The following is a 12,922-nucleotide window of genomic DNA, read 5'->3' as shown; positions in this document are numbered from 1 at the left end:
AGAGTATATAGTGAAAGGTGAAAGGATTTAAGATAAGTGTGGTGCTGCTTTCTGTATGTGGTTCTCTATGTAAAGCGGCTTAGTGCCGTTTCTGCGTAATTAAGCTCTGCTCGACTGCAGGTCTCCCTAAGGGTGGAAATGTATTGTAAATGTGTAATCCCATCGTTTGCATCCTCAGCTCTGTGCAGGGAGTTATTCAATAATTGTTGCAGCTAATGGGATGTTTAAACTCATCCTATTCGGGAACGCCGCGTCCTTTTACAGGGTAACAGTCAGGCGGCTCGTTAGCTGAGCCAAGATTTGGACTAAGATCAAGGACAGATTGTGATTTCCGATTTATTGGACGAAAGCCTAATAAGATCTCAAACCTGACCGGTCTGCTAATGTGCAGCAAATAAGCCTTGAACAAATGCGCGTCCGCATTCGCAAAACGAAAAATTGGGGCACGAGCAGAAATACTGTTTATTTAATCATTCCTAATTACTGAGCAAATGAACGTTCCCAGAATGGAGCACGATGTGTTTATTATCTTTCTAAACGATGGTTCTGCCAGGTTGGTTTCACCACCGCAAATGGATGCTTAGAGGTTTTCATGCCAAGTCCTGAATTTTTTAATATCCAGCCAATTAGGCTGAACAAATTTATTTTATTAACAGAAAAAAATTATATTGTTATATAGAAATACGGTGTAATCACAAAAAATGCTGACTGCACTGCCCGACATGAAACTATTAAGGCACTATAACACTGCTGCACTGTGGTTTTGCTGCAGCGCAGTGCATGCACGGTTTTTGTATGGACTTTTATTAGATCTGGCATTTTTGGTGTGTTTTCTGAAAGCACACCAAAGATGCAGCATGCAGGACTTTTGGTGGGCTTTCAGAAAATGAAACAAAAATGCCTGATAGAAGTCTATGGGAAAGCGCAGGTAACTCGCACGAAATCCGCATTGGGTGACCAAACTGGAGCATGACAGTGTGAAAGCTCCCTTAAAGAGAGAACCTTCAAATGAACACAGGAATTACACTCAGGAAAACATGTAACTGCAAACAAGTCAAAGTGTGAAAGTTACATCAAAATAGAATTTTAGGCTACATTCTGTTTTAATTACCTGTCAGCACAGGTATGGGAGCTGTCCTTGCTGACTTGTTTGTGAAGGAGCGTTCCAAGGCTGTCACCCTGATTCTGCCTCCAATACGTAGTGAGACTCAAATCTGAACAATCAAGTGCTTAGTAGATCACTAGGTCGGCCTCTCTCAACCAGGGTTCCTTCTGGATTCTTCAGGGGTGCCTTGGTAAAATGCGTAAACAATGCCCCAAATTGCCCAAAAATTGTGGGGAGGGGATCAAGCCTGGCTTTTGTTACACAAATGCCATAGTTTTTCATTGTGCAACATTACAACCTAGGACGCTGGTGGCTGGTCCACATGGTGCCCAAACAACTGCTGATGTCATTGGTTGATAAGGAGGACATCTGACACCCGCATATCATCTTTGTGTGATCCCCCACCACCCTCTATCTGCACTAGGGTCATGATAGCTGTATGGTTGACAGAAAATGAGGTAGAACAAATGCTGGAATTCTAGTCAGTACCAGTGTGCAAAAGTGTATTTTCTTTTCAAGAATAAATTATTTCTAATGTTGGATGCCCTATGTGTGTGGATGCTTCTGCAATATTTTTATATAATTTTAAAGGGTACCTTGACTAGAAAAAGGTTGAGAAACATTGCACTAGGTAGTAAAGAATTGGGATGACTACCTTGTAGCCTGCACCTTCCAAAACAAGTCTGCACTGGCAGCTCCCCTTCCTACCCTGACTGTTTCACTTTAGATTGGGAAATGTTTAGAAGCTTGTGGCTTACACTTGCACTTGTGTGTCCATTTTGTTTCTCTGTGTTTGAGGACATGCTCCCATACCTGCAAGGCTATCAAATTGGGACCAGCGGCTGTGTCCTTGTAGCCACTGCATCCCAATGGACCTGAATGGGACTGTCTGCACACAGATGTACACAACAAAGATGGCTCTTTGCATGGTTGTACCCATGCAAATGAGGCCTTCATAGTTTCATATGGGTTGATTAGTGCAATCAGCACCAATTGTGAACTCCTGCTGTGACTTTTTTTTTTTTGTATGGTGCCCATTCTATAATTTGTAACATGTTCTCATATTCACTAAATGACTAAGCATGTCTGGGCTTGTTGATATCACGTCCATTGAGCTGCTATTCACAGCATACAGTACGTTGCATAAAATTATATAGAGAAAGGTAGGTAATGGGATTTTATAGGTGCGTAAACATAATCCAAACAATATTTGTTAAAAAAGATTTCTTACAATTTATTTAAATCAATAAAATTACATTAGATACAGTTACAACAGCCTTGGCAATCACACCATGCTTGACTGTTTCCTGCAGTGTACAGATTATGCTTCCCAACATGTTTCGCCCATCCAAAGTCTTTTGGCCACATGGGTGATCTCTGACATACTGAGGCTGTGTTCAACCTCCACATCTTTATGGACTTAATGCTTGTGTGGAGTCTTTGTGAATGAGGGAGATCTTTGATATCCAGCAATGAGTATCTGCTGTTAATAATCTCCCCTCCCCCTTTATCTAATTTGGTTCCTTATGCACCTTCTGCAATCACACAGACGCCTGTGCTTTCGATTCAGCATCTATTTGTTTTCGTTCTATGGAACTATTCTGGCAATATAGTGTCAAAGACTGTATTGTGGATGGCCTTTTTCTTCCCCTGAGGAAGCCTAGGATGGGCGAAACATGTTGGGAAGCATCATCTGTGCACCGCAGGAAACAGTCAAGCATGGTGATTGCCAAGTCTGTTGTAACTGTATCAAACGTAATTTTATTGATATAAATAAATTGTAAGAAATCTTTTTAAAAAATATTATCTGGATTATTTTTACGCACCTTTAAAATCCCATTACCTACCTTTCTCTATATAATTTTGATAGGGATGTGGTGCAATATGTTGGTGGTCAATTACTCGTAATATTTTCAGCATGTCTGCAACACAGTGCACAAAAACGCAAGCCAGTGCACATCTATATAATGTGGGTATTAAAAAAAATTTCATTTAAAGATAAATCAATGTGTAGTAAAATGCAGTACAAAGCATTAAAGACCATATCAACGCACGTCAAACATGCATGTCTGTGTGTTTTTTTATGCGTCGTGGGTATGGAAAGATGAGAACATAAAAATGAATACACACATGTTCCAAATCTTGACCTTCTTATCATGTCACCTGTGATGTAGGATACTTACACGTCTCCAGCCGCTCTTCCAAGAAAGAGATCTGTTCGCTGAGTGAGTCTATCCTGTCCAGCTGCTGGAAGGAGTGTGTCAGAAGTGTGACGGGGCTGAGGACGTCCTCTGGGGATGAGGTTGATAGACTGTGAAATGGAGCCAAAACCAGCTGAAGTTTCTGCAGAGAGAGAGAAAACAAGGGTCTGACTACCAACACAGAGAATACTGCAAACGTATGGACCACATATGGACACCCTCATACTGACAGATAATCACAAATAATATGGAGAATAGATGATTAGTAACCTAATCTTATACAATAGTCGCACCCACATGAACATCGGAAAATTTGTAGAAATAGATTCCATTTTCTGCTTTTGTTAAAAAATTGATCCACAAAAATTGTACACTATACATTGTTATACAAGACACTTTATAACTTCATGATTAAAAATGGTCTGCCCAGATTCACACTGGTGCTACCTGCAACAGAATGGCATGACAAGTGAAAGCACATTCATTTCAATTGCGGCTGTTCCAATCAATGTGACTCAAGTCACAGCAACTTTTTAAAAAGTTTCTGCACTACTTTGATGCGACTTCAATGAGACTTGATTCCCGTAGGCTCTAATGTCGCATGAAAGTGACACGCAAGTTGCGCTGGAAATCACAGGACAATGGGGTCGCAGCAGTGTGAACAGAGGCTTAGGGCTGGTTCACACTAGAATGTGCAATTCCTGTGTGTTCCCCTGCAGTGTAATCTTGCACCCCATTCATTTGAAATCACACTGGAACACACAAAAAATATCGCATGCTGCACACGCAGCACCAAATCGCATGATACTGTGGCGCCATGCAATCTGGTACCTGCAAACGCACTGCTTTTGGGGTGCCATTAACAATGTATTGGCACCTGAAGCAGATTGCAAAGGCAGTGCGTTTTGAATGCAGTGCAGGAATTGCGTATGGAAGGTGCCTTTCCTGCACCGCATTCTGGTTTGAAGCAGCCCTTATTCATCTAATTCTCCTGTCAGTTTTTAAAACTTCTGCTAGCCTGAGGGCATGTGCATGCTGCTTGGGAAAGGAAAGCCACTTTACTTTCTACTCAATATGATCAGATCATGTTTTTTTCCCAGGTGTCTGCGCAGAGCTGGAAGTCAGCCCACATGGAAGAAAGATATATTTGAAATATATTCTATAAATATTCTTCCCAAATATGTTGCCATATATTTGAAATACTATACATATTCAATATATTAAAAAAAAAAAAAAAAAAAAAAATATATATATATATATATATATATACAGTGGGGATCGAAAGTTTGGGCACCCCAGCTAAAAATTTGTATTAATGTGCATAAAGAAGCCAAGGAAAGATGGAAAAATCTCCAAAAGGCATCAAATTACAGATTAGACATTCTTATATTATGTCAACAAAAGTTAGATTTTATTTCCATCATTTACACTTTCAAAATAACAGAAAACAAAAAAATGGCGTCTGCAAAAGTTTGGGCACCCTGCAGAATTTATAGCATGCACTGCCCCCTTTGCAAGCTGAGACCTGCCAGTGTCATGGATTGTTCTCAATCATCGTCTGGGAAGACCAGGTGATGTCAATCTCAAAGGTTTTAAATGCCCAGACTCATCTGACCTTGCCCCAACAATCAGCACCATGGGTTCTTCTAAGCAGTTGTCTAGAAAACTGAAACTGAAAATAGTTGACGCTCACAAAGCTGGAGAAGGCTATAAGAAGATAGCAAAGCGTTTTCAGATGTCAATATCCTCTGTTCGGAATGTAATTAAGAAATGGCAGTCATCAGGAACAGTGGAAGTTAAAGCAAGATCTGGAAGACCAAGAAAAATATCAGACAGAACAGCTCACAGGATTGTGAGAAAAACAATTCAAAACCCACGTTTGACTGCACGATCCCTCCAGAAAGATCTGGCAGACACTGGAGTTGTGGTACACTATTCCACTATAAAGAGATACTTGTACAAATATGGTCTTCATGGAAGAGTCATCAGAAGAAAACCTCTTCTACGTCCTCACCACAAAAATCATCGTTTGAACTTTGCAAATGAACATATAGACAAGCCTGATGCATTTTGGAAACAAGTTCTGTGGACCGATGAGGTTAAAATTGAACTTTTTGGCCGGAATGAGCAAAGGTACGTTTGGAGAAGAAGGGGCGCAGAATTTAATGAAAAGAACCTCTGTCCAACTGTTAAGCATGGGGTTGGATCAATCATGCTTTGGGGTTGTGTTGCAGCTAGTGGCACAGGGAACATCTCACGAGTAGAAGGAAAAATGGATTCAATAAAATTTCAGCAAATTTTGGATGGTAACTTGATGCCATCTGTGAAAAAGCTGAAGTTAAAGAGAGGATGGCTTCTACAAATGGATAATGATCCTAAACACACCTCGAAATCCATGGGGGATTACATCAAGAGGTGTAAACTGAAGGTTTTGCCATGGCCTTCACAATCTCCCGACCTCAACATAATTGAAAATCTATGGATAGACCTTAAAAGAGCAGTGCGTGACAGACAGCCCAGAAATCTCAAAGAACTGGAAGACTTTTGTAAGGAAGAATGGGCAAAGATACCTCAAACAAGAATTGAAAGACTCTTGGCTGGCTACAAAAAGCGTTTACAAGCTGTGATACTTGCCAAAGGGGGTAGTGCATGCTATAAATTCTGCAGGGTGCCCAAACTTTTGCAGACGCCATTTTTTTGTTTTCTGTTATTTTGAAAGTGTAAATGATGGAAATAAAATCTAACTTTTGTTGATATATTATAAGAATGTCTAATCTGTAATTTGATGCCTTTTGTAGATTTTTCCTTGGCTTCTTTATGCACATTAATACAAATTTTTAGCTGGGGTGCCCAAACTTTCGATCCCCACTGTATGTACTGCATGTTGAAATGCGTTTTTATTAAAAAATATCTGAAAAATATTTCTAAAAATACATTTCAGATATACTGTATGTCTTTAAAAATAAAAATCTGTATTTTTACATATATATTTGTAAATGCATTCCAAAAATGTAGATTTGTATTTTTAAAGACATACAGTATATCTGAAATGTATTTTTAAAAATATGTTTCAATTATTTTGTAATAAAAACTCATTTCAACATGCAGTACATATATTTAGATTTATTGAAATATATTTTGAAATATATTGCATATGGCCAAAATTGTAGCATTTCAAATATATTTTTCTTCCATATGGGAGATTACAGGCATTCCCTGCAATAGGAGTGTCAATTAGCAAAAGACGGCATTAAAAAAATGCCGCTTGAAAAAGCAGGACTGGGATAAATGATTGTTAGTTTAATCTGTAATAGGTCCAACATCTGCAGAAGCTAGTGAAGCCTCTCACCTGCTCTAGAACTTCGATTTTATTTCTCAGTTCTTGTATTTCTTCCTTGACGGACTCCGGGATTCCCACTGCAAAGGAGAGAGGAGTCAGTATGCACTTTGCTGTAAAAGGAAACAGTCAGCCTTCAGTACACAAGTATTCATTAGAGTCATTACTGGAACGTTTCTCCTAATATTTCTATCTACAGTTCTTTGCACTTGCTGTATCATGTTTCCATTTGGTATGGCAAATACAATTGTAGATTCTCCTTTTAATGGTTATCTGTATTTCAATAAAATAACGGCCTTGGAGACCAACCCCCACTATGCTAAATCCTTACCCACATAGGGTTTGGTGTATCAATGGGGTCTTAGTAATAAATCATATCCACCTATCAGATTCTATTTTCAAGGCATGTTTAAATTTGATTAGTGGCTGAGGGGAAGTATCTCCAATTCTTAGTTAGAACACAATGAAGATTGCAGCCTACTGCAGACCAGCCCTCTGGAATTTCCCCCTGCTCTAGAACTTTGAAGAAAGGTCTAGAAGCAGTGGATGGATCTGATGAGAGGCTGGTTTGCACTCTTAGGGGATCCTGGTCAATCGCCAACAGGTGGTTGGGATTTGAACCAACAACCCTAGTACTGTCAGGCAGAAGTGCTAACCACTTAGCCACTGTGCTGCCCATTTTCCCCTCTATTATTTTTCTGGAGACAACTCATAATTTGGGATTTTTCTTTACTTTCATTTTCAATGATAATGGTAAACAGAAAAAAATAGAGAGCGTGAATCTCAATAAAAACTGACAGGGCTTCTAATCAATCACCTCTCCATCCAAAAAAAAGTTTTGCCTTTAATTACACTTTAATTGCTGTTTGTAACCCCTATGGGGAGATTTGACCTCACTTCCTGTCCCTGTGGCAACATGATAAGAAATGAGGGAGGGAATATCACCAGGACAGGAAGACACAGACACTAATAAGTCCTTGACACATGTTTTAACGTCTTCTTATTTTACTAAATAAACAAAATATTATAATACAGGATAATACAATAGGAGCTCCTTGTAGAATACGGACCCACCTGTCCGGCATCCATGCTGGTGGCGTTGGCCGCTGCGCATTATTACTCACGGTACGAGTTTGATGTGTCACAGCGCGTACCAAAAGTAATAATGGACAGTCACCAACTTGTCAGGTCTCTGGGTGATGGTTGCACTTCTTAGGGTCTTCAATGGGATGGCAAAAAGGGAACTGTAAACATGGAACAGCAAAGCAGAATACAGTTTTGGAGAGCTTGTGGCTGCATTTCTGGCCCACCAGTAATTAGGAGGACACACAACTATAGCTCACACGCTCTTCTTCTACAACTCACTGTAAGACTAACCTGTTCCATTTGCTACCGGGGGCAGAAGAGGCAGCTGTGTGGCTGCTGGCTTTTCGACTTTGTCACATGATCTCCCATCCTCCGACAGACGGAATCCATCCTGGCACCCACAATGGAAGCTGCCGGCAGTGTTCACACAGGTTTGTGCACAGTGATGGCTTCCCATTGCACACTCATCCACATCTAACAATAGAAAATAGAAAATCAAAATCATGTTCCTATTGTCTCTTTAAGTGCAACTCCAGCCAACACATTTTTTTTAAATATGTCTTTTGGAATGGGTGAAGGTTGTATAGTTTTAATTACCATTAGTGTCCCTATTGCAGAGGTTGACGCTCACTTCCATGCCCTGATATCCACTAGAAAGTAAGAGGAGATCTAAAATATGACAGAGGTCACTGGGAATGTGGGGAATTGTAACCTGTAAGGCTGACAATTAGGAGGAGATTTTATTTACTTTAGGGACATTTCTTCCTTTTTTCAGTTGTATCTCCAGGACAGGAAGTGGAAGAAAATCTCCCCGCTGGGGACACCAACTGTAATAGTAACCTCATAGAGGTTCTAAACATTCTCCATTTTATCTAAAATTCAAACAAAATGTTTGGATGTGAAGTTCTCATGACTGTGCCAGGTTCCACTACACTCAGTGTGAATCTCTACCAGGACACTATCTGCATGGAGTTAACATGTTCTTCCTCTATTTGCACGGTCCCCTCCACCAACACACACACACTCTCCAAAGATAGCTCCTGTCTAAATTGGCCCTATTATGTGTTTATAATTCAGTTATAGATATGTAACTCAGACTGTAGCTGATAACTGTTGTGGAACGTCTTCTGTATTATCCTTTTGCAGTGTGTACAGGATTAAACTGAATATTCATTAATACAGGAGTGCAGTAGTCACCTTTAAGGAGACCACTTTGCAATGTTCATCTGTGGAGTGTCCCCAGTGCAAGGGGCAGCCATCTTGGCTGGGGCTAGATCAGTCTGAAAGGACAGTAAAGTGGGGAGAGGAAAATGAAAGGGGAGGTGCTGAACAGAAGGGGAGCTGAGAGAGCACCACAAGGCTGCAGTAAAGTGAGAACAATGATGTGTGGTCAGAGTTTGTTGGGGCTATCTGATGCTGTGCTGCCCAGGAGAAGTGTGCTAATCAGAGACTGCTGCTGCGATCATACTTTGTGCAATGCTACATCTGATGGGACCTAGATCTGGCAAGCCCGTACTGGGGATCAGTGTTTCATATGCTATACCTGGCGAGTGACTGCAACCATCAGAAGACTCCTGAACTGCAGGAGAGGACCCCAGGCTACTACTTTTGGGCACTAGCTTGCAAGAAAGGACACTCTCACAAATCTACGTGGAACTGCCTGGAAATCGGAGAGTGCCTCCTGTGGTGAGAGACACCCTGGCCATTGATTTTTCTTGTTTCCTGGCTCTGTGAAATAGTTCTGCCCCAGTGGGGGTGTCTTAACAACCCTTTATTTGGGAACAATCTAGTACCACTTTTGATTACAAAACTGTACTGGAGAACACTCCCATTGCATGTAAGGAAGGATTGAAGGAGAGAGATCACAGCAACATCTATTGCTGTCTGACTTTTACTGAACCAGAGTATGTGTCCAGAGACCCAGAAGAGGGCTCCCTGGGTCTGGTAAGAGACTAACAGCATACAAGTTCATCTGTTTTCTGCTGGGAATTGTTGTGCTTGATTTAAAGGCCCTAACTTTGCCATCCAACATCTTTTTTTTCATCATTCCTGGCCAGTGGGAAAAAACTGGGACTGTTACAGAAAGTTAGGAATGTCTTTATATACTGTTGCTAGGAAAATGCAGTTTAGTTCTGTTTTAATATTGCAGGTGTTTAACCATATCCCGCAGAGTAAGGTTATTGTCTTTTTTATTGATTGTTTGTATAAGTACACTTGCTAATCCTCTCTTCCGTTAGGCTATGCTTGACCATATCAGTTCTTTGAAATACCTCAAGGTGTGTTGGTAATTGAAATTGAGTGAGGTGTGTCATATTCAGGTGTGCAGAGAAAAACCTCTGGGGGTCTGGGGGTAGCGCTACAAATATTGATCACATTTTGCTGACCAATTGGGAAGTTTTGAGGGAAGACCTGGCAACCTACCTCATAAAATAATTTGCCATGAAAATTCTAAGGAAAATGCCTTTAGGTGTGGCAGGGTGGTTGCTTCCTTTACCTACATGCTAAAGGGTCATTCATTTCAGGTACTTATATAGTGCCGTACATTCACATCAGTCCCTAACCCTCAAGGGGCGTACAATCTAAGGTCCCTAACTCACACTCATACATACACATACTTGGGCCAATTTAGACAGGAACCAATCAACCTACCAGCATGTATTTGGAGGAAACCGGAGTACCCGGAGGAAACCCACGCAGGCACAGGGAGAACATGCAAACTCCAGGCAGGTGGTGCCGTGGTTGGGATTTGAACCAATGACCCTAGTACTGCCAAGCGGAACTGCTAACCATTTAGCCATTGTGCTGCCTATTGACATGGATGTACACTATGTAACATACTGCATATATTAATTTCACTATATTATTATTATACAGGATTATTATACCGGATCAATTCCTGTAAAATTATAAAAGGTGCCCCTCTATGTCATATCAGAACATTGGCTGCTATGTATACCTGTCTGGCAGAGGTCCCCCCTCCAGCCTGTGGGACATTTGCACTTGTTGTAGCCAACACAAGTTCCTCCGTTGTGGCAGGATGATGGACATGACACTAGAAGACAGAACAAGAGAAGGACAATAAGCTTTCAGCTGTAACGCCTATTAAAGCCATATGGGGGCACATTCCTCAATGTAACAAGGAAGGGGGGTCACAATCCAATTTCTCACTCTGTCATGAACATCATGGACGTCAGGAAGAAACCAGATAAAGCGTGTAATGAGAAACGCAGCTGGGCCCCAACTGCACACGTGCTCAGCCAGGGGGGGGGATAAAAGAGAACCTATCTAAAAAACATTTTTGAATACATTTAAAAAAAATATCCCATGAAAACCGTTTTGGAACTACAGATTTCATACCATAGAAGTACAGTAACAATTTAATGACATATAGAGCATAGCTTAAAGTCTAGTAGAACTTTTTGGTTAAAGTCAGCTAAATACATTCCAGATGCATCAAAACAATAGCCTAGGTAGAAAAGCCTGTCCACTGCCAGTATGCTGAAGAGAACATCCTTGAGCTTTGTATGGAAGCAGTGGTCTCTCTGTGAAGGTCCGGCACACTCCCTGCTGAGCCAGAGCTAGAAGTCTCCAATCAGAAAAGCTCACGCTCCCTGCTCTAGCTCTTGCTCATAAGGGGTGTTGTGCCTCATAGTATATGTTTAGTGTCACTGCAATGTAATGAACTATAGTGGTATCTACTGACACCAAATGGGGAGTGTGGTGCCACAGCAACCCCCTCCCCTGTTTATTGCTAATTATTAGTCTTTGGCTAGACCAGGGGTCACCAAACTTTCAAAAGAAAGGGCCAGTTTACTGACCTTAGGGTGGCCGGATTGTGCCCAGTGGGAGAAAACAATGCCCAGTCTTTGGTATTAGGGGGATAAATAGTTGGTATCAGTGGGAGGAATAGTGTCCCATTTTAGTTGTCAGTGGAAGGAATTATGCCCCATTGTTGGTGTCAGTGGTAGGAATTATGCCCCATTGTTGGTGTGAGTGAAAGGATTAGTGCCCCATTGTTGGTGTCAGTAGTAGGAATTATGCCCCATCGTTGGTGTGAGTGAAAGGAATAGTGCCCTATTGATGGTGTCAGTGGTAGGAATTATGCCCCATCGTTGGTGTGAGTGAAACGAATAGTGCCCCATTGTTGGTGTCAGTGGTAGGAATTATGCCCCATTGCTGGTGTGAGTGAAACGAATAGTGCCCCATTGTTGGTGTCAGTGGTAGGAATTATGCCCCATTGCTGGTGTGAGTGAAAGGAATAGTGCCCCATTGTTAGTGTTAGTGGTAGGAATTATGCCCCACCGTTGGTGTGAGTGAAAGGAATAGTGCCCCATTGTTGGTGTCAGTGGTAGGAATTATGCCCCATTGCTGGTGTTAGTGGTAGGAATTATGCCCCATCGTTGGTGTGAGTGAAAGGAATAGTGCCCCATTGTTGGTGTCAGTGGTAGGAATAGTGCCCCATTGATGGTGTTAGTGGTAGGAATTATGCCCCATTGTTGGTGTGAGTGAAAGGAATAGTGCCCCATTGTTGGTGTTAGTGGTAGGAATTATACCCCATCGTTGGTGTGAGTGAAAGGAATAGTGCCCCATTGTTGGTGTCAGTGAAAGGAATAGTGCCCCATTGTTGGTGTCAGTGAAAGGAATAGTGCCCCATTGTTGGTGTTAGTGGTAGGAATTATGCCCCATCGTTGGTGTGAGTGAAAGGAATAGTGCCCTATTGTTGGTGTCAGTGGTAGGAATTATGCCCCATTGCTGCTGTCAGTGGCAGGAATAATGCCTCAAGGGCCAGATAAAGGCAAGCAAAGGGCCGCATCTGGCCCCAGGGCCACAGATTGGAGACTGCTGAGCTAAACAATCCCTGGTCTCTCATGCTTCCTCAGGTAATATCAATTTCCAGCAGAGACAGTGCTCAGGAAAGTCAATGTCTTCTTACACATCAAAAGGCTGGAAAAACATCCTCTGTACTGCAAAGTGTGAATGAAAACTATGTTAGATTCAGCTTACTGAAAAAGTCTGTTTTGAGTCAGCAAGTGGCAATACTGTTCAGACAGGCTAAGATCTATGAAGATCTGTATTTTGACAATGCAGCATTTGATACAGAACAGGGGACATGATGGACTTCAGCAGAGAGACCACTGCTTCCCCACAGAGAGACAACTTCTCTGCAGCATGCTGGCAGAGGACAGGCATTTC

General features: G+C 41.6%; 1 protein-coding gene across 1 annotated transcript in view; it reads right to left on the bottom strand.

Annotated features, from left to right (window-relative positions):
- Positions 1-12,922, bottom strand: part of LOC149439254 (epidermal growth factor-like protein 7) — a 57,454-nt gene that overhangs the window by 6,124 nt on the left and 38,408 nt on the right. Inside the window, exons 6-9 of the mRNA XM_089659245.1 lie at positions 10,686-10,781; positions 8,021-8,203; positions 6,656-6,723; positions 3,289-3,448 (exon numbers count right to left, since the gene is read on the bottom strand). Coding sequence (XP_089515371.1) covers positions 3,289-3,448; positions 6,656-6,723; positions 8,021-8,203; positions 10,686-10,781 — 507 coding nt within the window. The remainder of the gene's footprint in view (positions 1-3,288; positions 3,449-6,655; positions 6,724-8,020; positions 8,204-10,685; positions 10,782-12,922) is intronic.

This window comes from Staurois parvus, unplaced genomic scaffold, assembly GCF_062004578.1.
Source record: "Staurois parvus isolate SC_StPar_1 unplaced genomic scaffold, SC_StPar_1.0 ptg001141l, whole genome shotgun sequence".
In the NCBI taxonomy this organism is placed as follows: domain Eukaryota; kingdom Metazoa; phylum Chordata; class Amphibia; order Anura; family Ranidae; genus Staurois; species Staurois parvus.
Note: the sequence above shows the minus strand (reverse complement) of the source record. Positions and strands in the feature narration are given on the sequence as shown.